Source organism: Arvicola amphibius, chromosome 4 (assembly GCF_903992535.2).
Source record: "Arvicola amphibius chromosome 4, mArvAmp1.2, whole genome shotgun sequence".
Lineage (NCBI taxonomy): Eukaryota > Metazoa > Chordata > Mammalia > Rodentia > Cricetidae > Arvicola > Arvicola amphibius.
Genome location: NC_052050.1, coordinates 36,180,280 through 36,207,500, shown reverse-complemented (window position 1 = coordinate 36,207,500; position 27,221 = coordinate 36,180,280). Strand labels below are relative to the sequence as shown.

Genomic DNA, 27,221 nt, shown 5'->3' with positions numbered 1-27,221 from the left:
CTTGCTCATTTGTAACCTAGAAATAGCCAAATGTTGTTTTTAATTGTGGCTGTTGGTATCTCGTGGTAGGCATGCTCATAACCCCAATACTTGGGTGATAGAAGCAGGAGGATTAGGAAGTCAATATGAGACTCTGTTTAGACAACAAGAAAAACACCCCAGAATTAAATTCTACAAAGATGACTTTATATTGGGCATGGTTGTACACACCTATGATTCTAGCACTAGGAAGGCGGTACTGGAAAAATCATGTAGTCTGGGTTATATAGTAAGATCTTAGATTCAAAGAAAAGGAAATCTAAAACAATTTATTCTTTGAGGGGCGGTCCTGGTGGCTTAGTAGTTAAAAGCACTTGCTGCTCTTCCAGAGGAGCTGGGTTTGATTCTCATCACATGAGAAATTCATAACTGTCCCAAGCCCAGGGATCTAATATGCTGAACCCTAAAGGTTCCAGGAACACCTGTGATGTACAGACATAACTGCATTCAAAACACCAATACACATAAAGTAAAACATAAACTTCAGAAATTAAAAAGAATTATTTTTGAGAATTCTATATACGTATACAATGTATTTTGGTCATACCCATCCCATCACTTCCCATAAGACACTGTCTTTTAAAACAAACAAATTAACAAAAATATATTTGTGAATCAGTATTTGTACATGTATATATGTGGGCATTTGAAGTACAGAAGATTATGTGGGTTTCTTCCTCCATTTTACTTTCTATGACAAGGTCTCCCACTGAACCTGGAGCTCACTAATTAGCTGAGCCACCTGGCCAGGAATTCTTCTATTTTTGTCTCCACAGTGTGGAGATTATAGGTATGTACTGCAGTGACTTAAATTTTTGTTTTTTGTTTTTTTTTTTTGGTTTTTCGAGACAGGGTTTCCCTGTAGTTTTTAGAGCCTGTCCTGGAACTAGCTCTTGTAGACCAGGCTGGCCTCGAACTCAGAGACCCGCCTGCGTCTGCCTCCCGAGTGCTGGGATTAAAGGCGTGTGCCATCACCGCCCGGCTCAGTGACTTAATTTTTACATGGGTGCTGGGGCTCTGAATTGGATCCTCACAGTCCTATGCTATGCACTCTACCATCTGAGCTATCTTCCTGGCCCTTATTAATTTTTTTTGAGACAGAGTTTTTTAATCTGAGCCCAGACTGCTCTAGATCTCTGCTTTATCTCAAGTGTTGGGGTGACAAAAGTATATCACCATATCCAGTGTATAAATTATTTAATTGCAAAGTTAGAAAGAAATCTGAAAAAAAAAAAAACTTAAAGAGTTTACCCAATAAGAACAAAAAAAAGTAAGTTTAAAACTGTCTAAGTTAGATGTGGTGGCCTCTCTCCAGAGGCATCAGGGGGATCAAGTTCAAGTATTCAAGTTCAGTCTAGATGACATAGTGAAAGTACCTCCTACTATAACAAAATAAGTCTGTAAAAATAATATACCGACTTACCTTTATGTCTGTCTATTTTGCTACTATTTGCTATAAAGGACATTTCCTCAGGCCAGCTCATATCTTTGTTGCGAACTGGAAAGACAGATTGGAAGGTATTAACTTCTTACCCATATGATTCAATCACTCAAAAAAACATGTTAAAAAATTATTTCTATTACCAGAACTTAAAAAAAAATCAAGTAAATTTTTGTAAGTCTAAAACAATTCCAATTCTTTATATTTTGAGTGTTTCATGTAGCCCAGGCTAGCCACAGACTTGCTATATCTATGTGTAGCCAACGATAACCAGACTCCACTTCCTGAGTGCTGGTATTACAACTATAGTTGGCTTTATGTGGAGTAGGAATCAAATTCATACATGCTAGTCTGGGCAGTGGTGGCATACCTTAAATCCGAGCACTTGGGGGTGGTGGTGGCAGAAGCAGGCAGATCTCTGTGAGTTTGAGGCCAGCCTCATCTACAGAGTTCCAGGACAGCCAGGGTCACACTGAGAAGCCCTGTCTTTAAAAACTACAACAAACAAAAAATCTCATGTATGCCAGGCAACAAGTCTACTAACTGAATTACATCCCTACATCCTTAGCCCCTTACTGTTTTTTTTGTTCATTGATCTCTCTCTCTCTCTCTCTGTCTGTCTCTCTCTCTCTCTGGTTAATATACAAAATAATGGAGTTCATTGCAGAATCTTTACATATCATCATCATTATAGCTTGTTCAATTCTACTCTTTCTAGTGGGGATTTTAAAGTCATTTCAAATAATAATAAGATACTACTTCAAGTACAAACTTGAAGTAAAATTATATTTAAACATCTACAGAAGTAATTGAAGTTTAGATATAGTAAAATTTCCCAAACTTCAAACATCAGAAATATGCTGGCCAGTGATGGTGTAGGCCTTTAATCCCAGCACTTGGGAGGTAGAGGCAGGTAAATCTCTGTGAGTTCAAAGCCAGCTTGGTCTACAAAGCGAGTCCCAGGACAGCCAGGGCTGTCACAGAGAAACACTATCTTGAAAAAAACAAAAAACAAACAAACAAAAATCAGAAATATGAAAATCTTTTCATCGAATTAACAATTGTTGATGCAATCCACTAATTTCATCACATGCAGTGTTCTCATGAGGCATTCTGGGGAAAAACAACTTCAACATGAATGTGCCATGTGTAAATCATGGGTGAGTACACAAGTTGCACTGTTGGTGAGGGCCAGTTCTAATGAATACTCAGTCTGAGAGGAGATGGGAACAAAACTTAGAGGGTAGAATGCCTCACATGCATGGGATCCTAGGTTCATTCTCCAGTATTGGGGGAGAAATGTTGGTATCTTAACTCAAAATGGTAGTCTGAAAATTTTATAAAACTTCATAACTTACAACTGAATTTACCTGTTGCCACCCTCATTTTGCTTCCTTGCTCAGCCTAAGGCCACATATAAACAGGCCATTCTTCTTTTGAAACAATCTAGTAGGTAAGAAACACACTAGGAGTTCAGTGGGTCTGCTTTAACATAAGGAATATATGTTATCTTGAGAAAAATTGTAAAATGGGATTCCTTAGTGAGTAATTCTGTAGAGTCTTACCCTAAGCTAAAACTTAATCTACGCCATCATATGAGAAGCAGAGGCAGCAGGATCAGAAGTAAAAGATCTTCCTAATCTATTCAGTGAAGTTAAGAGATTATCTCAAAAATACAAAACAACAATTTCCCCAAATTAACCCAACACACACCAAAAACCCATTAACAAAACTAAACACTCCCCCACATACATCACCACTACTACAAATGCCCCCCAATCTAATACAGACGTGGATTTCTATTCTGTACCTTCAATTACCAGGTGCTGCTCATCCTGGATTTTCAAATATTCCAACCTATGATCCTCATCATCCAAAAGAGTCAGGTAGTTCTGTAGAGAAAATGCTTCTGTTAATTTGGCTAGTAAACTTGAAACAAATACAAAAATAAAAATGAATGACAACTACTATTCCTTTGCACTTACATGATTCATTTTACAGATATTTCGTTGTTCAAATCTATAGTTTAGGGGACAAAGTGACGGAATGATGATGTGTTCTAAAATTTTACATGTTGCTGAAACAAAATTATATATAATTTGTGGAAAGAGTAGATAAGTCACTACAGACCAAACCAAAGTTCACCAAGACAACAGAACTTGCAGAAAATAAAGCTTCATTCCCCTTTACTGTGAAAACTGGGGTACAGAATGTTAAGTGACTTGCCTCAGCTATACAACTAACAAATGGCAGAGTGAGGATTTAACTCTTAGTAATGTAACGTTTTAACTTGTAACTGAATTTACCTATTTCCCTATTGCTACCATATTTTCCTTCCTTGTGCACACAAACTGTGCCCTTAATTCCTATATTAGTATGCCTCTTAATGGTGACTAAAGCAGGACACAAGAAAGAATATACTAGAAAACAGAGAACTAGGAAAACTGTACTTACGACCCAGCTTCAGAATACAAGCAATACTGAATATACTGGGAAGAACATACAAGCATTTAATATAGCATTGCCTCAGGAGGGTGGAAGATAAAGGTCAGAGATGGAAATAAAGAATTTTTACTATGTACTTTATATTGCCTGTATTTCTAAAAATATTTTATTTTTTATTTGTTTGTTTGTTTGTTTGTTATGTATACAATATTCTGTCTGTGTGTATGTCTGCAGGCCAGAAGAGGGCACCGGACCTCATTAGATGGTTGTTAGCCATCATGTGGTTGCCGGGAATTGAACTCAGAACCTTTGGAAGAACAGGCAATGCTCTTAACCACTGAGCCATCTTTCTAGTCCCATTGTCTTTTTTTTTTTGGTTTTTTCAAGACAGGGTTTCCCTGTAGTTTCTAGAGCCTGTCCTGGAACTAGCTCTTGTAGACCAGGCTGGCCTCGAACTCAGAGATCTGCCTCCCGAGTGCTGGGATTAAAGGTGTGCGCCACCACCGCCTGGCCATTGTCTGTATTTTTAACGTACATAAGCAACTAACAGAAATCTAACAAGAAATCTATTTAGTTTTTTTTTTTTTTTTTTTTTTTTTTTTTTTTTTTTTTTTTTAAAGACTGGGCTAGAGACAGAGCTCAGTGGTTAAGACCACCTGTTTTTCCTTACAAAGCTCCAGGGCTTCCTTCCCTGCACCCTTTGTTCACAACCTTTTCTATCTCCAGTTCCAGGGAATCTGACTACTCTTCTGGTTTTCATGGGCACCAGGTATGCATGTGGTACAGACATTACATGCAGATAAAACATAACAAAATAAAAAAAAAAGACTATTTGCTATAACTTTATAATGCCACAGCAATCTATAAAAAATGGTACTGTTTTGTTCATGTTGATCAAACTGTCATTATGATCTCAGGTGACAAATGTTTACATGTATGTATACAGAACTTAAAAGTATAAAGTTTTTATTGAGAACCCAGAAATGGTTTTTAGCATAACTACTACAGACAATTCTCATATTTTTTTTAAACCCAGAACCTAGTATGTATTGAACAAGTGCTTTACCACTAAACTATGTTCCCAGCATGATTTAACATCAGACTTTTCATGAATGTGAGATGTTTCTTACCTCACTATTGTATAGCCATAGTCGCATATCTTCCTCTTTGATGCGAAGCCTTTGAGACAGATATTCATGAATTTCCTTGATGGTTTGCATTCTACTAAAACAGCCTGTATAGGCTAATACCCGCTTCAGAGGAGCATTTGGAGAAGGTACATTTCCTACAGTTATAGTAGGTATGATAAAGAAAAAAGGAGACATTAAAAAAATATATACAAACAAACATAAAACACCGGTCTCAGCAATGGTGACCATGGTAATTTAGAAAACAATGATGAGAAGTAGGAAGTAAATGTTTAATAATTTTATAAATGAAGAATATTATTAAAAACTTGAATATGGATGGAAATGGTAATCCCAGCACAAAAAGACCAAGAGTTCATCAGAGTCATCCTCAGCTACATAAATGTCAGTCTGAGCTACACAAGACCCTGCCTCAAAGAAACCAAAGTAGGGGGCTGCTTGAGAAAACTGGAGACCCAAGTATCTTAAAGCCTCAATTCTGGAAGAAGAAAAGTAAAAGCATGGTGATCCAAATAATTGACATATTTTGATCCCAAGAATGGGAACATGATGATAAAAAAAATGACATCAGTATATGGCTGTTCTCAGTTTGGTCATAATAGCAAGGTGAAATAAAATTCTCCTTAAGAATGGGGAGGGGCTGGGTGGTGGTGGTGCACGCCTTTAATCCCAGTACTCAGGAGGCAGAGGCAGGAGGATCTCTGTGAGTTCGAGGCCACCCTGATCTACAAGAGCTAGTTCCAGGACAGCCTTCAAAGCTACAGAGAAACCTTGTCTTGAAAAAAAACAGGCAAACAAAAAGAATTTTGGGAGGGGATTAGGGATTTAGCTCAGGAGTAACATGCTTGCTCAGCATGTGCAAAAGATCTGGGTTTAATGCCCAGAACTGGAAAATAAAAGAAAATGAAGAGTGTGGGTGCTTGAAACAGATGAATTAGAATTCAACAGACAGTTAATTTCGTTTACCTAATCTAGTTCTTAAAACTCAGAATTGCAGCTGGGTGGTGGCGCACGCCTTTAATCCCAGCACTCGGGAGGCAGAGGCAGGCAGATCTCTGTGTGTTTGAGGCCAGACTGGTCTACAAGAGCTAGTTCCAGGACAGGGCTGTTACAAAGAGAAACCCTATCTTGAAAAAAACCAAACCAAACCCAAATAGACAGGAAGAAAGGGAAGGAGGGAGGTAGGGAGGGAAGGAGAGAGGGAGAGGGAGAAAGAGAGAGAAAGCGGGGGAGAGGGAGGGAGGGGTAGATATCATCTAGTTTGCCTACCCAACCTGTTGGCAACACAATGACCTTGAATTCCTGAAGTGCTCAGAGTAGGAACAAAAAGACTGGTGATACAATTATCTTTCAGGCTCTTTGAGGTGTTGATCTGAGAACTTTATTAATATATACATATATACTAAATATACTAAGTCTACTTACATTTAAAACATGAAGGAATAAAATGACAAGGCCCATGAAAATCAAAGGCAGGTTATAAGTGTGCTAAATATTGGTCAACTACTTAGTCAACAACCTAGACAAAAGCTGTAGTTTACAACAGTTATACATACCTACAAGAGGTTAGATTTTTGTTAAGTTCTCCTTTGAAAGGAATAATTTTTTGTTTGTTTGTTTTTTGAGACAGGGTTTCTCTATAACTCTGAAACCTGTTACTTGCTATTTTAGTACTGGCTGGTCTTGAACTCACAGAGATCCAGCCACCTGCCTCTGCCTCCTGAGTGCTGGAACTAAAAAAAAGTAATTTTTAAAAAAGCCTAGTGAATATCGTTAATAACTGAGTATTTGACCAAGAAGCACACCATGTATAGCATAACAAAACTCAACCATAATTTTTTAAGGTATAGCAAAGCAAATATTTATTTATTAGCAAGCAAAAAAAAAAAAACCCTTAAAACAACAGATTTCTTCAATTATACATTAGAGGATTAGTTTTAAGATTACAGCAAGAAAGCAGTTTTATAAAATTCGAAGTAATGATTCATTTTATAATTAGTCAGGAATAAAATTTCAAACTAAGAAACAAATTTGGAGAATCAGCACTATCCCATTCTAGAATTCAGAAACACCGGCAAGCATAATGCCCCAGCCAATCTTCACTTTCCTAGGCCACAAAAAGGAAAACTGAGTTCCAGAGCCTATACAGTTTAAGTCATTAAGCAGGCAGCCACTTATATGCATAATTTTGTGCTTTTGAAGAGAACCAGCAAATCAGAAATTCACAGAAGCAGCAAAAATCTAGGATCAGCACAAGAGTTACAAATACTTACTAAAAATGCAACAACGTATCTTGCCTCTCATGTTATCTTTCAAAGAGAACCAAAAAAGACATGCTATGGGTGCCATGGAAGGTATGCTAAGATTTCTATTTACCAGAAAGTTAAATAAAGAATGTTTAATAAAGATTCTATTCATTGTTCTGTGATTTTAACGTTAAAGAGTGAACACTGTTTTGTTCTAATTGTCATGAAACAACATGTGAAACCATCTTCATACATTATCTGAAGGTAGCCTTTAAAAAAGATTTATATGTTCTTGAAGATTTATTTTTTTTAAATAATAAGCTTATTTTTATTTTATGTGCGAATGGTGTTCTTGCCTTCATGTATGCCTGTGTGAGGGTGTAGTATCCTTTGGAACTAGAATCATAGACAGCTGTAGGCTGGCATGGGAGGGTGAGAATTTGAAGCCGGGTCCTCTGGAGTAAGTGTTCTTAATTATTGAGCCATTTCTCCAGACCAGATTTATTTATTTTTATTTTATGTGTATAAGTATGCATGTACATGTGTGCCTGGTGCCTGTGGAGGTTAAAAGACTTGTCAGATCCCCGAGCACTACTGGCGTTAAGGATGGTTGTGAGAAACCATGTGGGTGCTGGGAACTAAATCTGGGGCCTGTCCTGTCCCTTTAAAAGACAAGACCTGCCCACTCCTTCCCCCATCCACTGCAGGGGCAGGCAGATCTTACTGCCTGCCTAAAGTCAGAGTCCTTCCTTTCCATCTCAATCTCTCAATCTCTCCCTCTCATTCTTCTCTTCCCTTCCCTTCCATAATCCACTAAATAAATATTCAATTTCCAACTGCACTCTGCATGGTGTGCTTATCCATCAAGGTCTCTCACCCACCAGGCAGCTTCCTGCCTGGGACCCTCGTGGCCTGCTGTGGTTTCAGGACCTGCTGCCTGTTGCTGCTCGGGGACCTGCAGCATTTTACTTAAACCATTATAGCCTGGGCAGGACCAACAAATGATTTTAACCATGGAGTCATTTCTTCAGCCCCCCTTTAAGGAAAATTCAAAAGAGAGCTAGCAATCACACAGGAGTAGCAGTGTAGGTTTACAGATAGTCGTAACATTCTAACAATTTAAACACAGTTCAAGACTTTGAATGATGAATTAACTTTAAAATTTTACTTTATATTACTTAGTATCTGTGTGTGCATGCAGGTATACCAAGTGTGCATGTAAAGGTCAGAGAACAACTTGTAGGAGTCAGTTCTCTCCTTTCACCATGTGAGTCTGGGGATCAAACTCAGGGTTGTCAGGCTTGGTCACAAGTAACTCATGGAGCCATCTAGCCAGCTCAAATCTATTTTTTTTTTAAAGTTCATTCATTCATTCATTCATTCATTCATTCATTCATTCATTTATTTATTTATTACGTATACAATGTTCTGCCTGTATGTATGTCTGCACGCCAGAAGAGGGCATCAGATCTCATTACAGATGTTTGTGAGCTACCATGTGGGTGCTGGGAATTGAACTCAGTACCTCTAGAAGAGCAGCTAGTGCTCTTAACCTCTGAGCCACCTCTCCAGCCCCTCTATTTAAAAAAAAAAAAAAAAAAAACAAAACTGAAGAGTAATTTCAAATATCTGCTAGGGAAAAATACATAAATATTCTCTATCAATAAAATTTAACTTAGCTTTGAATCAAAGGAGATAACTTTTGGAGCCATCTAGCCAGCTCAAATCTATTCCTTTTTTTTAAACTGAAGAATAATCTCAAATATTTCCAAGGGAAAATATATAAATATTCTCCATTAATAAAATTTAACTTAGTTTAGAATCAAAGGGGAACCTTATTCATGTTATATATTAAGAGGAACATTTTGCCAGGTGGTGGTGGTGCATGCCTTTAATCCCAGCCTCAGGAAACAGAAGCAGGTAGATCTCTGTGAGTTCAAAGCCAGCGTGGTCTACAGAGCAAGTTCCTGAACAGGCTCCAAAGCTACGAGAAACCTTGTCTCAACATTCCATCCATCCATCCATACATACATCCACCCATCCATCCATCCATCCACCCACCCACCCACCCACCTTGAGATAGGGACTCACTACCTGGCGTTGGTTGGCCTGGAAATTGCTATGCAACCAGGATGGCCTTGAACTCAGAGAGAGCCACCTGCCTCTGATTCTAGAACACTGGGATTAAAGGTGTGTGTCATCAGAAACAGGCTGAGGACATGGGTAAGCTTTTGATAGATTTGTTTTTCCCCCCTTTGTTGAACGATAGTTTGGCATTTCTCAAAGCCACAATATTGGGCTACAGATGTGACTAAGTGATAGAATATCTATCTAGCACACACAGGGGCCCAGGCCAAACATTTATCAACACTACCAAAAAGGAAACGACAAAACAAACAAAAAACCCAACCAGAATGCAACCACAAAAAAACTTTCTCAAAATCAAAGCAAATGTATTATGTGTATTATGTCTCTTACAAAATGTTCTTAGCTAGTACAATAAATGTTTCTCATTTTGTTAAAATAAAAGTAGCTCATAAGGGATTAATTATGTCAATAAATTTGAGTAAGGTTGAAAAGATTAGTCAATGATTGGTGAACTGCATCTTAAGGATAACAACAATTTACAATGGCTTAACTAAAGAAAATTAAATAAAATCTAATCTATTTGCTATTTTCATAAACCTACAAACTATAAAAGAAAATAAACCTTAGTTTGCACCCAAGAGTTTGCCTCTGTCCCATCCAATCTTGTGCATGACCACAGATCTAAGCTCACAAGTGATTTACTGATTCTGTATGAAAGCAAAGGGCATATATTAGCACAGTGGCACCAGACTTTGAGCAATGTGATTTTCCATTTATTTTTTAAGGAAATGCATGGCATTCTTGCTGCATTCTTAAGTTACCTCTAGGCAAGTGCTGAGGAAACATTCTCAGGCTCATCATACCCATATTCACCCAGATGTTAGACTGCTGAGTCCGTGTGGCGGGCTGCTGTCGAAGGAAGAGAAGATAGCGAGGAAATAATTCTAGTTCTGGGATGTCCGTCTTGCTATTCTTGATTACCTATTTTTGTAAAAGATTAAAAAAAAGTAGTGATAACTCTAAAAAACAAAACCCTTTTAGTCAAACTTAAGGTTCTATTAAAAAGTTTTATAGATTTATTGATCTTATGAGTATGAGTGTTTTGCTCGTTTATATGTATGTGCATCACATGTGTGCCTATTGTCTGTAAAGGACATAAGAGGGCCTTAGATCCCCTGGACCTGGAGATAAAAATGACTGTTACCTGCCATGTTGATACAAGGAACCAAACCTAGGTCTTCTGAAAGAACAGTAAGTGTTCTTTTTTTTTTTTTTCTTGGTTTTTCGAGACAGGGTTTCTCTGTGGCTTTGGAGCCTGTCCTGGAACTAGCTCTTGTAGACCAGGCTGGTCTCGAACTCACAGAGATCCGCCTGCCTCTGCCTCCCGAGTGCTGGGATTAAAGGCGTGTGCTACCACCGCCCGGCTGAAAGAACAGTAAGTGTTCTTAATAAACTCTGAACCATTTCTTTAGCCCCTCGGTGCATTTTTGAAAAGTATTTTTACTTTATGAGCATGTTTTTTTTTTTAAAGAGAAATTAACATATGTACATTCCTTAAAAAACTTTTTTTAAGCTGGGCAGTAGTGGCACATGCCTTTAACACTAGCACTCAGGAGGCAGAGGATCTTTCTGAGTTAGAGGACAACCTGATCTACAAAGCCAGTTCCAGGACAGCCAGGGACACACAGAGAAACCCTGTCTAAAAAAACAAACAAAACAATTTTTTTAAAGCTGAGTGTGGTGGTATACACTTTAACCTCAGGATTCAGGAGGCTGAGGCAGGTGTATCTCTGTGAGTGACAGGTCAATAAGGTCTACATAGTTAGTTCCAGACTAGCCAGGGCTATGTAAAAAGATTATGTCTCACCCAGGCGGTGGTAGCACATGCCTTTAATCCCAAGACTTGGGAGGCGGCGGAAGGCAAATCTCTTTTGAGTTCGAGGCCAACCTGGACTACAAGAACTAGTTCCAGGACAGGCTCCAAAGCTACGGAGAAACCCTGTCTCGAAAAACAAAAGAGAAACAAACAAACAAACAAACATAAGACTATGTCTTACTCCCCACCAACAGACCATTTTATTATTTTGTGTGTATGGGTGTTTTATCTGCATGTATATTATCTGTTACCACATGAGTACAGTGTCCTTGAAGGCTCAAAGAGGGAATCCTCTGGAGCTGAAGTTTAAGAATGGTTGAGATATATGTGTATTTTAGATCAAACTCAGATCCTCTAGAAGTCAGCGTTCTTAATCACTAAGTCATCACTCCAGCCCCCATGTTTATGGGCTTTTGCCAGCATAAATGTATACAAACCACATGTGTACCTGCTATCCACAGAAGAGATTTTCAGGTCCCCTGGAACTGAAGTGTCAGATAGATGTCAGCCACCATGTGGGTGCTAGGAATCAAACCCAAGTTCTTTTGCAAGATCAGTTAGTGCTCTAACCACTGAGCAATTCTCTCTAGCCCTTAACCTAAGGTCTTAAAGACAGTGTTGCTCTATATAGTAGGCTGCCCTGAACCTATCTATGACCTTTGAGTATTGGTATACTAGTCATGTGTCTCACACCTTTAATCCCAGCACTCAGGAGGCAGAGACAGGTGAATCTCTGAGTTCGAGGCCAGTTTGGTCTACAAGAGCTAGTTCCAGGACAGACTCCAAAGCTACAGAGAAACCCTGTCTCAAAAAACAAAACAAAAAAACAAAAAAAAACCAAAAAAACAAAAAAAAAAACAAAACAAAAACAAAAGGCATGTGTCACCATTTCAAGCTCTGACATTAATTTTAAAATATTCAATAAGTTCACTACCTGTATTTTAGTAGCTTACAAGTTACAGAGATTTGAATATGCTCAGGTTTCTGCTCCTAAATTAATCTTTCAAGATTAGAATTTATGGACATTTCTATCCCACCTTTCATTTAAAAACAAAATTAAGTATCAAAAAACAAAACAAACCCCTCCAAATCTCAGATGTGAGTTTAGTTTTAGTTTTCAACACTCAATAGCTTCTTCTCAAAACAGACAAACCATTACAAAGAAATCACAACTGCTCAAGGAAACATCACCCATGGAATCTCAACAGTTCAGCTGCCTAAACAAGACCAACTAAGGACAACACCAAGGCATGCTAACATGGAAGGGGAAACACTCAAGCAGCCCCACCCCTAGGCAAAAAAACTATAGGCAACAAAGAAACGCTAAGAGATGGAGAAGTAGTCTTTCCCCACAGAAAAGGCCCCTAATTGGTTATTTAACACCCAGGTCAGTCAGTCTTGAAACCTTTCACATGCAACACTGAATGGACTTAGCAGATAGTATATATTTGTGTGTGAGCACACACCTCTGCACATACGTGTCTGTAAATAACAATTGGGGAGGAAGAGGCCAGAGTTTGGGGTGGAGTGGAAGGTGGTGGGAGGAGTTAGAGGAAGGAAAAAAATGGAGGGAAATAATATAATTGCATTTTAATACCTTTCCAAAACCTTAAATATTACCTAAATACTAATTGAATACATAAAATGTAAGGGAACCTAAAGTTATTTTTCAATTAATTTGAACAGGTTTCAAGTACTGTGCTACCATTAGGTAAGAATTAAATTGTGACTAGGGAAATTCACACAGAAAAGTGAATATCAAACTCTGGCATTCATACACCGCACACACACGCACGCATGCGCACACACACACACACACACACACACACACACACACACACACACACACCCTTCTATGACTACTTCTTACATAAGGCACTATTAGCTATACTTACTGGTCGAGGGAGCGCCAGGTTTGTTCCATACCAATGATAAAGTGCTCTCCATACAGGTTCTGGGACCATTTCATAATCTCTTCCGTGGATTAGCTGTGGAGTTCGTTTTAATCGTCCTCCTTCTAGTGTTAATGACGTAGCCTTAGAAAAAATAAAATTTAAGTATTGTTTTAAATTTTATAGTCTCTTGTACATCAAAAAAATTTAGACATAGAACAAATTAATATTATTTCCTAGTTTCATATTGCTGGAAATAAATTTATTCTTCTGTTATTTTTGGTGGATCCTATCCTGTAAACAAGTTAACTGTTACTGAGTTACATCCCCAACCAGAAAATGGGATTTTGGCAGAGATTTGTAGGTTTTACTTTTCAGTGAAGAAAGGGAACTCTGGGTGGATAGGATGGTAAAGGCATTTAGCACCAGCATTTAGGAGGCAGAGGCAGGTGAATCCTTTTGAATTCCAGGTCAGCCTGGGCTATATAGCATATCCTCTCTCATAGAGAAGCACTATGAGATGACATCATGCTTATGACAGGCTAATTCAGATGAACTACAATGTTTTTCTTTATGCTAAAACCTTTGAAATTTAATGGTTACTTGGAAGAGAAAAATTTGAAAGTCTGATGTCAAACACCTACCTTTACTGGTTCTTGAGTTACTAGTGGCTGGTTATCAATAGCTCCTGGCTTTTGAGGATTAAGGTGCAAAAGGATATTCCCATTGGCTCCTAGTAAACACTGGTTGTTATTGTCAGAAGTATTATGTTGCCTTGCAAAGCACATATCTGCCCCTGGTGTGCCAGAATACAGAAAGCCTATCAAGAAACAAAACAAAACAATAATGATAGAGTTTCTTAATTTTAGTGTTTTTGTTTTTTTGAGACAGGGTTTCACTGTGTTAACAGCTTTGGCTGTCCTGGAACTCACTCCATAGACCAGGTTAGCCTCGAACTCACAGAGATCCACCTGTCTCTGCCTCCCAAGTGCTGGGATTAAAGGCATAAGCCACCACAGCCCAGTGAAGCTATTTTTAGTTTTTTTCTTCAGAAAATGACTGTACCTTCTTTTTAATTTATTTCTATTTACCTTTATTTTATGTGCATTAGTGTGAGGATGTCAGACCCCTGAAATTGAGCTTACAGATCGTTATGAGTTGCCATGTGGGTGTTGGGATTTGAACCTCAGTTCTCTGGAAGAGTAGCCAGTATACTCCAGACCTTATTTTTGTTTTTTCTATATACACAGGCTTAAATATATAAACCCAAATGTCAATATATTTTGTTAATGCTCTTATCCTGGTATGTTACTCAAGTTTTCCATTTTGATAAATATAGAAGATAAGAAGGCAGATGTATTCTTTCTAGATAAAAGACAATAAAAGAATTAGAATACAAGCTTTTACCAACTGAACATTTGAACATCTTCCTAGACTATACAATAATTTATAATGAGAATTAGAGGCCAAGTAGTTATGTTTTCACACTCCCTAAAATTCTCATACTGCAAGCATTATTCCAAATATTCTTCGCAAAAACAGCAATAGGAAGCCTCTAAATCTCTGTCCCTTTCCTTCTCCCTATCTCTGAGTCAAGATGTGTATATCTCTGGCTAGCCAGGCACTCACATTATATAGATCAGGCTGGCCTTGAATTCAGATATTTACCTGCTTTCTATTCCCTTTACAGGGGTTTGAGTGTTACCACACTCAGTGTCTGTTTTCTTAATATAGCTATTTAAAAAGAAGGCATGATCTTTATAATGGAAAAACACAGAGAAAAATGCCTAATAATGGCAGAGTTTGAACCTGATAGTATTTTAAGATATTTCAACTCTCAACTACATGTCAATCTTTTGTAAACATTCTAATTATCAACTGCTTTGTAAACTTCTATTCGTGGTACTCATCCTATGGGTAATAATGTTATATAGTAAAACACACATCAGACCCCGGACTCAAATGGAAAAAGAAAGGATGATGGAGAAAAATATGAGAATGAAGGTGGTGTTAAAGCAGATCACAATACTTCTAGGACCACTAAGTGATTTCTGTCATGTCAGATAGGAAGGGAAATAGAAGAATGAAGGAAAAATGCTAGTTCTGCCAGTTTGCTTACTATTCCCACAGAAAAAGGAAGAAAATGTCAGAAGAGAAAATAATGGTAGAGAAAATGTTTGAGGGTTTTAGTATTTTATCAGTAATTAAGAGGGATGATTCTCAAGTTGAATTATAGTAGTACTAAAGTATCTTTCTTGTAAGTATAGAACCATTAAGTTTCAGATAAGTACAAAGGACAGAAGGAAATTATGTTAAGTATTATTAATATATAGTATTTTAACAAAGTAAATCTCAAACTTCTGGGCTGAAGTGTTAAACAATCTAATATGAAGATTCTAATCCAATGAAGGCACATTTATGATTAAAGAGTTCTGGATACATATAATTTTATTTTCTTAAAAATCTGTATTCACTAGACTGAATTTATTGGCAAAACATTAAATAGCAATATGGCTTGGCTAATGAAAAATGAAAGGACTTTCATAGTGAGAGATTATATTTACTTAAAAACCAATAATACACTCAAGAATTTTATAACTATTTCATTCAAAATATATTTCTTTGAATGGAAGCCTGATACTGATACTGTACTGGTGTAGGAGTTCCTTCTGTTTGTGTGCTGCTTTCATTGGTTAATGAATAAAGAAACTGCCTTGGCTTAGTTGATACGGTGGAACTAAGGTAGGTGGAAAAAACAGAACTGAATGCTGAGAGAAAGAAGGGCAGAGTCAGAGAAGCCACGGATCTTTGGCCCGAGATGGACACCGGTTAGAATCTCTGGTAAGCCACTGCCATGTGGTGATACACAGATTAACTCTTACAATATGTAAGAGTTAGCCAATAAGAAGTCAGAGCTAGGGCTGGAGAGATGACTCAGTGGTTAAGAGCATTGTCTGTTCTTTCAAAGGTCCTGAGTTCAATTCCCAGCAACCACATGGTGGCTCACAATCATCTGTAATGAGGTCTGGTGCCCTCTTCTGGCCTGCAGACATACAGACAGAATGCTGTATACATAATAATAAAATAAATGAATAAATAAAAGAAGTCAGAGCTAATGGCCAAGCAGTGTTTTAATACAGTTTCTATGTGGTTATTTCAGGTGTAAGATAGCTGGGCAGCCGGGACGAACAAGGGGCCCTCTCCTTATAACACTGTGCCCACAAAAGCAGACTCAGAGAGAATAATCATGAGTGTGGTGTGGTGGTACATGCCCGTAATCCCAGTACTTAGGAAGTAAAGGCAGGAGAAATTCCAGGTGCTCCTCAGCTACAAAGCAAGGTCAAGGCTAGTCTGGGTTACTTGAGAACCTGTGTCAAAAACATTACTAAGCCCCATGGGAGACATATTTACCACTGCCAGTAGACTCTGAGGCTTCAGATGCAGAAGAAATGTTGTCTGAGTATTTCTCTTCTGTGGTATTCATATAACTGAGGTTGCTACTGATTCTATCTTCTCCCTGCTCCATAGAATGTGCTGCTGTTCCAAATGAAAATTTTCCCCCATTTAGAACTGATGATGGCTCAATCACAACAGGGTTGGCATCCTAAAAATCATAAAAAATAAGACAAACATAACAGTCTACATGTAACTGTAGCTTTTAAGGAATTATTTTTAACTTATTCTATTGTGTTTTATGTACATGTGATGTGGGATTCCCCTCTGTATGCTATGATTACCATTAATGAATAAAGAAACTGCTTTGGACCTATAGCTGGGCAGAACTTAGCTAGGCAAGGAAAACTAAACTGAATTCTGGGAGGAAGAAGGGCAGAGTCACAGAGAATCCATGAAGCTGCTGCTGAAGACAGACGTGCTGAAGACAGACATGCTAAAACTTTGCTGGTAAACCACGACTTCATGGTGATGCACAGATTAATGGAGATGGGTTAAATTAAGATGTAAGAGTTAGCCAATAAGAAACTAGAGCTAAGCAGGGCAGTGGTGGCGCACGCCTTTAATCCCAGCACTCGGGAGGCAGAGGCAGGTGGATCTCTGAGTTCGAGGCCAGCCTGATATACAAGAGCTAGTTCCAGGACAGGCACCAAAGCTACAGAGAAACCCTGTCTTGAAAAATACTAAAAAAAAAAAAAAAAAAGAAAAAAAAAGAAACTAGAGCTAATGGGCCAAGCAGTGACTTAATTAATACAGTTTCTGTGTGATTATTTTGGGGCTGAGAAACGGGAATGAAACAAGCAGCCTCCTTACAACATACGTGGGTGTTTTGCCTCCATGTGTCTATGTACCATGTGTGTGCCTGGTGCCCTCAGAGGCCAGAAGAGGGTGCTGAGACCCCTGGAACTGGAGTTACAGAAGGTTGTAAACTGCTATGTGGGTCCTAGGAATTGAACCTGGGTTCTCTGGTAGAGCAATTAGAGCTCTTAACCACTGAAGCATCTTTCTAATCTTTTTTTTTTTTTTTTTTGTTTTGTTTTGTTTTGTTTTTCGAGACAGGGTTTCCCTGTAGTTTCTAGAGCCTGTCCTGGAACTAGCTCTTGTAGACCAGGCTGGCCTCGAGCTCAGAGATCCGCCTGCCTCTGCCTCCCGAGTGCTGGGATTAAAGGCGTGCGCCACCACCGCCCAGCCCATCTTTCTAGTCCTTAAAAACAATTAATTCTTTTCACTGTGAGTTGCTAAAACCATTTACTATATAATTAAATTTTACTTCCTTAAGGGAAGAACGAATATGTATATACACACATATACACAATACCCATAATATATTCATATAATAATACAATATACTCAACAGTACACTGAGAAAGACTGTACCACATAAGCAAGGTCTGAAAGGCACTGATTACTACATACAGCAAAACGTTCAAAATCAAAGGAGAACAGTTCATGCTAAAAACAAATTCAAGAAATTTATGTTCATCAGAAGGAATACTTCAATCTGAAGAGAAGGTTAACCACACCAAGAGGACAGAAGGAATAATAACAGAACAGTTAATCAGAAGAGGTGGGGGGAAAAACACCACTATTACAACAAAATGTCAGAAATCAAAAAATATTGTTCAACAATAACTCTCAATATCAATAGTCTCAATTCCCTAAAAAAAAGACAGTTTTGGGCTGGAGAGATGGCTTAGAGGTTAAGAGCACTGATTGTTCTTCCAAAAGTCCTGAGTTCAATTCCCAGCAACCACATGGTGGCTCACAACCATCTGTAATGAAATCTGGTGCCCTCTTCTGGTCTGCAGGCATACATGCAGACAGAACACTGTAAACAAAACAAATAAATAAAAACTAAAACAAACAAACAAGACAAAGTCTCACAGATTGGCTTAGAAAACAGGATTCATCTTTCTTCTGCCTCCAAGAAACACACCTCACCATCGAGGACATATACTATCGTAGGGTAAAAAGGATGGAAAAACAGTATTCTAGGCAAATGGAACTAAGAAACAAGTAGGTGCTGGGCAGTGGTGGTGGTCCATGCCTTTAATCCTAGCACTTGGGAGGCAGGGAGTTCAAGGCCAGCCTTGACTAGAGTTGAGTTCCAGGATAGCCAAGGCTACAAGAGAACCCTGTCTGGGGAAAAAAAAAAAAAACCAACTAAACAAAAACAAAACAAAAAGAGATTCCCATTTGTCTACTACATTCAACATTATTTACCAACAGGTCCCTAAAGTCTACATACATTTATTCATTGAGAAACACTACACTCCATGTTTACTGTTTATGTTTTATATTGGAAAACACATGGGCTAGGAATGTAGCTAAATGGCAGTGTGCTTGTCTACTGTGTGTGAGGCACTAAAGCTCAACCTTCAGAACAGCAAACTGAACTTAAATAAGATCCACTTCCTGAGTGCAGACTTACAAATGTGGATAACTATGCCCAGCTGGAATGAAGTTTCTTAAATAAGAAATTAACACTTCTTTCTAATTTCCTCAAATTTTTCTTTTCTTATTTTGAGACAAGGTTTCTCAATGTGGTCCTGCCTGTCCTGGAACTCCCTATGTAGACTAGACTCACAGAGATACACCTACCTCTAGCTCTCAAGCACAGGGATTAAATGTGTTGGATACCACCACCCAGCCTCTCTCCCAATTTTTTAATGTAAAAGGTGAAGGACAATGCAAATAACATAGCTGACAACACATTATTTTAGAAACCAGTTGCTACACTGAATCCCAGGTCTACATTGAACAAGATAACCAGATTTATTTTTCTCTCAGCAACAAATTCCTCACAAGTAAAATAAATATAACCTCTTCCCTCATAGAGAGAAGAGAATTAAATGACATATAGAGTGGGTAACATAAATAGCCACCTCCTTTTTCATAGGGTTGATGACAAGGGAAGAAATTTGTGTAGAAATGCATATATACAGTTTTTACAAATACTCATTTCCTTTCAAGTTTTGGTCTAAGTTGGCATGCTTTATTACTAGGTAATACTTCTACAGTCTGATAGAGCTGAAAATTTTACTATAAAATTTATATAGATAGGAATTTAACTCACGTATTTGACATATTCTTTCCACTGTTGCCACCACTGCATGGAGATGATAAACCAATTGTGTCCTGGCTGCAGACCATACCTGCTTTCTCGTTCTAACCATCCTCTGTACATACAAAAGAAATCCAATGCATAAAAAGAAATTGTGTGAAATTAAAGGCATGACTGTAATTTGTCACTGGAATTACTTTCTCTTTCATTAGAAGTTTTAAAACGGAAAAACACAAAACACAAAGATGTACTCAGCAGAGTCTGCCATTATTGCAATTATTGTAGTGGATCACTGTTCTACCAGAAAGTCAATTTCAATAGTTACAGGCCACAGCGAAGCATCATTCACAAACACTGTTGGGGCTGGAAAGATGGCTAAGTGGGAAAGTGCTTAATGCACAAGTACAAGGGCCTGACTTCAGATCCAGCACTATGTAAAAGCCAGGTGTAGTACTGCATGCTTAAAATCCAAGCACAAAGGTTGTATGTAAACAGGTAGATTCCTTGAGTTTGTTGGCTAGTAGTCTAGTCAATGGGTAACTGTGATGGTTTGAATGAGAATGGCTCTCATAGCTCATGTTTGAATGTTTGGTGTCTGGTTAATGGAATTATTAGGAAAGGATTAGGAGATTCATCTTTGTTGGTGGTGTGTCACTGGGAGTCAGCTTTGAGATCTAAAAAGCCTGTGCCAGACCCAGTCTTTTTCCTTTTCTTTACTTGCTGCCTTGGATCAGGATGTAAGGTGTCAGTTACTGCGGCTGCCAAAGCTTGCTGACAAGGTGATCATGAACTAACCCTCTGAAACTGAAAGAAGACCCCGGTTAAATGCTTCCACAGTTGCCTTAGTCATGGTATTTCTCAGTGACTTACAGGATAGGAAGACTCCCGTAAGTTGTCCTGTGACTGCCATACATGTCCCATCACATTCCCATCCTCACAAAAAGTAAGATGCAGTAAAAATTGTTTGAAAAATACCATAATAAAACTCTTCATATGCTAATAAAAATAAATTTAAAATAACAACAATTTAAAACCATCCTAGTGGTAAGAATCAGAATTTCAATGTGGTTTTGATTTTATTCCCTTAATAACTAATTATATTGTTCATCTTTCCATGTGTCTGGAGACTGTCTGAATATCTCTAATGAGACACATGTCGACTGATGCAATTAAGACATTACATAACCACTTGTAGTTCTTTGTATTTTAAGTTATATCTCACACAGACATGTGTTATAAGAATAGCTAACAAAACAAAAATAAATATCAAGCTCATTAACTGAAGACACATCTAAAAGTTTTATTATGATCCATTAGGTAATCTGAAAAATATAAAGACTATATTGATCAAAGTCATAAAAACCACTTGTTTTTTTTTAAAGATTTATTTATTTATTATGTATACAATATTCCTTCCATGTATGCTTGCATTCCAGAAGAGGGCATCAGATCTCATTATAGTTGGCTGTGAGCCACCATGCGGTGGCTGGGAATTGAACTCAGGACCTCTGGAAGAGCAGTCAGTGCTCTTAACATCTGAGCCATCTCTCCAGCCCAAAACCACTTGTTACATACAGTTTGTTTGTATTGTGTTATCAAAACAGAGTTTCTCTGTGTAACCCAGGCTGTGCTGGAACTTGATTTGTGGACAAGGCTGCCCTTAAACTCAGTGTTCTCTGTCCTCTGCATCCAGGTGCTGGGATTAAAGGCATGCACTACTACTGCCCAACTACATGCAGATATTTAAATAAAACTCCAAATTGATATCAGTTAATAAAAGCCAGCCACAAGGATCCTTGCTATAATTGATAATGACATGGACTGTCTTGCATTTTAAAAAATATACTTGAGAACATTCACCTGCTCTAAGACAGCTGAGACAAATCACCACTCTCATTTTTCCCTCCAAGGAAACTTAAAAACATCTATTATTGTGCATGCAAGCAAGCAAGCATGAGTGTGTTGTGTGTATCCTTGCATACACGCACGTCACTGCATGTGCACAGAAACCCAGGGCTTTATAAATCCAGTCAGGTGATAGTGGTCAAGGGCACAGCTGTACACAGATGTCATTGCCTCATACAGTACTCCCTAGATTTTTTTTTTGATTGTCCCCTCTGGTGGCAACTGCCAAAGGAGTTGCCTGTTCTCTGTATTTTAAACAGTTATCTTTCTGTTGTTGAGCTGTAGCATCTCCTTATACATTCTGGCTATTCAAGGCTTATGGAAGCTACAGTTTGTTAATATTGCCTTTCACTTTTTAGGTTGTCTTTCATATAAAGAAGTTTTAGATTGTGAGGAAGTCTAAGTTACTTTGTAAGAGAATGCTTTTGGAGTCACATCTAAAAATCAAATGCAAATCCAAATAATTTCTTTTTCCTTTCTACTTTCAATTTATCTCCTTCCCTACCACTATCCAAATCATTTTAAAGAGAGTGTTTTATTGGATATAAAATTCTTAGGTGTTTTTTTTCTACCCTTCTTAATTCTGAATTCTATACTTTTTGATGGAAAAGTTGGCTACTCTTAGTGATGTTCTCCCATTATGACAAGTTGATTTTATCTTGCTGCTCTGAAAATTCTTTTAGTAATTACATTAGACTATAAGTTTTCAACCACTGACTGACATCCTTGCCCCAGTACAACTTTAAAGTTAAACAGAATTTGACTTTTAAATTAATCTAGTTCCTTAGCTAAGAAGAATGTGGGCCACCATAAAGGCCTCTACACGTAATTTTTAAAAATAGCTTTACTTTAATAATCAAAGCAACACAAATTGTTCCTTGTAATTAATGTATTTCAGGCATAGAAATTTCAGCTATGTAATAAAAAACCCCATGAAACTATAAAGTTACCTAATAATTTGTCCTTCTTCTTCTGGAGTAGCTGGTCTTAACCCCAGAACTATGTGGCATACCTAGGGAAAAAGAAAGGATATTCTAACTTTACTAGTGCAACCAAAGATTAGTCTCAGTAATATTTGATGTGATTTACATAAAATCTACTTTTTTAATGGGAACTGAATTAACATTGGTTTAATTGGTGAATTATCAATTGTTACCTGAGGAAATTTAACTTAGTAATGTGGATTTTTTTTTTTAAATGGAGATTAACTTCCAAATCTCCAGTAACAGAGTAGTGTATGTTTTAGATCTACAACAACCAGGCATCAGCTGTCAAGAAGAGACCAATTTCCATTTCTTCACTAATACAGGCACATGACAGAAGGCACCTTCCCAAATCTGTCATTTGCCTTAAACATACCTGGAAGAGGAGATTCAAAAACTCATTGGCAAGAACATTTTTCACACTCCAGATCTGATAGTCTTCCAGAGTAAGATGGCCCATCTGAAAGAGAGACATTTAAGCTGATCCTGTCAATGTCATTTATTACACTACTAGAAAAAAAAATCATATTTTGAAAGCAAACCAATAATATACATATGGTATGGGTTCACATAAGAAGCATGACAATTAGTATCAATTTACAAGTGATTACAAATGACAAAAAAAAATCTATTTTATTCAAGCAGTCAGTGGAAACAAAGCATTTATTAACAATTTCCTTTCTCCAATATGACTTTGGAAATAACCTGCACACAGTGACATGGATCTGTAATTTCAGCACTTGGGAAACAGAAGCAGAAGAATCAGGAGTTCAAGGCCATTCTTGGATAGCCAGAGAGTTTGAGACCAGCCTGGGATACAAATACCGAAATCCTTTCTCAAAAAATAAACAACACTAATAGATGTCTTAGATAAATAGTAAGATATCATATATACATAGTATATAGTACCAGTGAGTCAGCAAAATACCCTAGTTTTATCCTAAACTGTCACTATTTTATTATCATGGTTACATGGAGACTTGAGCAGCTAAACAATCTTCTCAATGGTCACTGAAACCAGAAATATTAAACTTCATTTAACATAAAAATATACTACTTACACAGGGCAGTGGTAGCACAGGCTTTTAATCCCAGCACTGGGGGGCAGAGGCAGGCAGATCACCAAGTTTGAGGCCGGCTTGGTCTACAGAAAGAATTTTTGAGACCAATCAGGGCTACACAGAGAAACCTTATCTCAAAACAACCAAAAGGAATAAAAAGGTTATTATTATTATTAGTATTATTACCATTATTATTATTTTACTAATAATAATGTGTATGAGTGTTTTGTCTGTATGTCTCTCTGTGCACCACATGGGTGCGTGATGAAGCTGCAAGCATCATCCCTTGGTACTGGATTTGCAGTCAATTGTGGGTCACTGGAAATCAAACCAAGTATCTTGAGAAGAGCAGCCATTGCTCTTAATTACCGAGTCATCTCTCCAACCTGCTCTTTAAATTTTATTTTTAATTATATAATGTGTTTTCACACCCCCCCCCCGTGTGTGTGTGTGTGTGTGTGTGTGTACAAAGTACAGAAGAGGGGAGTAAGTAACTGGAGTATACAGGTAGTTATGAACTAAATATGGATCCTTTGCAAGAGCAGTATATACTCTTAATTGCTGAGCCATCTTTCTAGCCATAGATAGCAATACTTGTGTATTTGTAAGACACTAAAGGAAAGTGTTTAAACTGCATCACTATACAAAGCAATTTCTTTTTTCTTTAGTTTTTTCAAGAGTTGATTGTCCTAGAACTCTCTCTGTAGACTAGGCTAGCCTCAACTCAGAGACTTGTCTGCTTCTGCCTTCTGAGTGCTGGGATTAAAGGTGTGTGCCATAACCATTCTATCATTTTTTAATTAATGAGGTTTTACTATGTAGCCTAGAACTCTTAATCCTGCTCCCCTATGTCAGACTTCTAAGTAATGGGATTACAGGTGTGAGCCATCATAACCAAACTACAAAGCAATTTCTAAAAGTTCCTTCTCTAGGTTTTTATTCTTACACATACCAAAAAGAAGTGGACACCTTAGTTTGACAGAAAAGGTGAATAAACAGGAAACATTAGACTTTCAGCCCTGAAAAAAATATATCATCATTTGTTTCTACAGTTAATGGGAATATCATTTCTTCTGTGATTGAATTAAGAAAATAACTGACTTAATTATTTTTTCTAAACCTCAATTTTATAACACCATTATGGTCGATAATTTACCAGTCTGCTACTAAGTACATGTCAGTATTTGAAAAGATTCAAATCAATTCAAATGTACTTCACATATATAATTTTTAATTTCACAGATAGTTAAAATTTTAAAACAAGCTACAGAAGTAAATAAATCTGTTATGATACTACCAATAAATCTTACCAAACTAAATAATTTGAGTTATTATTTGTAAATCAATGGCCTCAGCTATCTCCACAGTTCTTCCCAGTTAATCTAATCACCCCAGAAATCACAACCTCTATGTCTACTACCACTGTTAGCTTTTCTTCTGTTCTTAAGTCTGACATACTACAGCCATGCTAGATACACTGTTTAGTTTCTTTTATTCACTATAAAGCTGGCCTCTTCGTAACTTATTAAATGGAAGAAATAAAAACTATAAAATGCTATCAAGGGAAGTCTCTACTTAACACATGTACTAGCCTTCACTGAGCTGTTGTTTGAAGATGGAATGGGCTATTTAGAGATGATGTGAAGCTATTTTAACCACAGGTCCAGATAAGTGGGTATCTGGAATGCAGAAGAGTCATTTGACCATACATATAAATGATACATTTTTATTAGAGCATATAGTATTTTTAGAAAAAAATGAATTACTCATAGCTAGTCTCACCTTTGTGGTATCATGTGCATTCAATATGTCTTCTACAATGTCCGATAGAGCCATATGTAATTCCTTTAAAAAGAAATCCAAGAGAGTAGTATGTATAATTTTTAATATCCCCATATATAAAAAAATGATGCTTTTTAAAAATTTCTTCTCAAACATTCACTCCATCTTCCTTGTAAACAATCAGAACTTAGCAGGACATGGGGCACACTACATATACCTGCCTTAGTAACATTAAAACCCTGTCTCAAAAATCAAACTACAAAGAGAACTTACAGGAATATCATCAGTGCGGTTATCTTTCCAGACCTCCAAAAGTGCAACCACCATGTCTTTCAGTTCAACCCTGGAGAGAACTCCATCACGGTCAACATCAAACACCTTGAAGCAAACTAATGACAAAAAACTCTTAGGAAAGGAAATCACTTTTAGATTCTGAAACACGATACATTTCATTAGAAACTACCTTCTATAATTACTTAATTTCCCAAGCCAGTATGTTCTAGAGCAGTTCTCATCGGGAATAGACTATTCTATAGCATTATTATTATTATTTGTTTGTTTTTGTTTTGTTTTTTTGAGACAGGGTTTCTCTGTTGCTTTGGAGCCTGTCCTGGAACATAATCTGTAGACCAGGCTGGCCTCGAACTCAGAGATCCGCCTGTCTCTCCCTCCCAAGTGCTGGTATTAAAGGTGTCTGCCACCATCATCTAGCTAGCATTATTATTATGATTATTACCATTATTGTAATATACAGAATTTTGTGAATAGATCTTATAACTGTTTCTAAATCACCACACAGGTTGAAGAGACCCATCATCAGGCAAATTCAGAGAAGCTACCATTCTTATACATTGGAAAGAAAGGGTTAAGTCATTCCGTAAGAAGGATAACTTAAAGGTTTTCAAGAGGCAAGGCAAATTTTTGAATCCTCTTTAGCCTGGAGCTGCTCAATCAAACCTGAGCCCTGGTAATCCTATGTGTATGCTTTTGTTTGCACTCAGCTACATCCCTTCCCTTAGGTTAGTATCTGCATTCAGTCAGTTATATCCCCTCCCTTTAGTTAGTTTCTCATATCCAAGACTGATCACTGAAGGGCTATTTCTCCTGTGCTTAAAATTCCCATCTACAGGGGGCTGGAGAGATGGCTCAGAGGTTAAGAGCATTGCCTACTCTTCCAAAGGTTCTGAGTTCAATTCCCAGCCACCATATGGTGGCTCACAACCATCTGTAATGGGATCTGGTGCCCTCTTCTGGCCTGCAGGTATGCATACAGACAGACTATTGTATACATAATAAATAAATAAATAAATAAACAAACAAATAAAATTCCCACCTACACTGAAAATTAGAATCCTAACTTCTACTTAACCTGTCAAAAAAAAAAATCTAGTTTACATTTAATACTTTGTCAAGTATAATTTAACTCTTTAGTAAAGTTTATATACAACAATGTAGAAATTAGCTAATTACCACATTAATTCTAAATGAATAATTCTGGTTTCTTAACTTCTGGCTGATCAATAACAAAAAAAGAAAGAGAAAGAAAATGTAAAATAAAAATTATCTATTAAAAGATTTTATTTATTTAGTATACAGTGTTCTGCCTGCATGTTTGCCTTCGTGCCAGAAGAGGGTACCAGATCCCATTATAGATGGTTTGTCATCCATCATGTGGATGCTGGGAATTGAACTCAGGTCCTCTGGAAGAGCAGCCAGTGCTCTTAATCTCAGAGCCACCTCTCCAACCCCATAAATTAGTTTTTTGGGGTTTTTTTTTTTGGAGACAGGATTTTGCTGT

At 37.5% G+C, this 27,221-nt stretch overlaps 1 protein-coding gene across 3 annotated transcripts in view; it reads right to left on the bottom strand.

The window, feature by feature from the left end:
- Positions 1–27,221, bottom strand: part of Usp32 (ubiquitin specific peptidase 32) — a 139,832-nt gene that overhangs the window by 45,818 nt on the left and 66,793 nt on the right. For 2 of the 3 annotated variants that reach the window (XM_038327115.2, XM_038327113.2), the window contains 12 exons: positions 25,697–25,812; positions 25,424–25,486; positions 22,957–23,040; positions 22,548–22,609; positions 19,705–19,807; positions 16,587–16,779; positions 13,820–13,995; positions 13,179–13,319; positions 10,229–10,388; positions 5,056–5,210; positions 3,291–3,372; positions 1,463–1,537 (listed from right to left, as the gene is read on the bottom strand). In XM_038327115.2, the coding sequence (XP_038183043.1) occupies positions 1,463–1,537; positions 3,291–3,372; positions 5,056–5,210; positions 10,229–10,388; positions 13,179–13,319; positions 13,820–13,995; positions 16,587–16,779; positions 19,705–19,807; positions 22,548–22,609; positions 22,957–23,040; positions 25,424–25,486; positions 25,697–25,812 (1,410 nt within the window). The remainder of the gene's footprint in view (positions 1–1,462; positions 1,538–3,290; positions 3,373–5,055; positions 5,211–10,228; positions 10,389–13,178; positions 13,320–13,819; positions 13,996–16,586; positions 16,780–19,704; positions 19,808–22,547; positions 22,610–22,956; positions 23,041–25,423; positions 25,487–25,696; positions 25,813–27,221) is intronic. The other variant, XM_038327114.2, reaches the window with a different exon arrangement.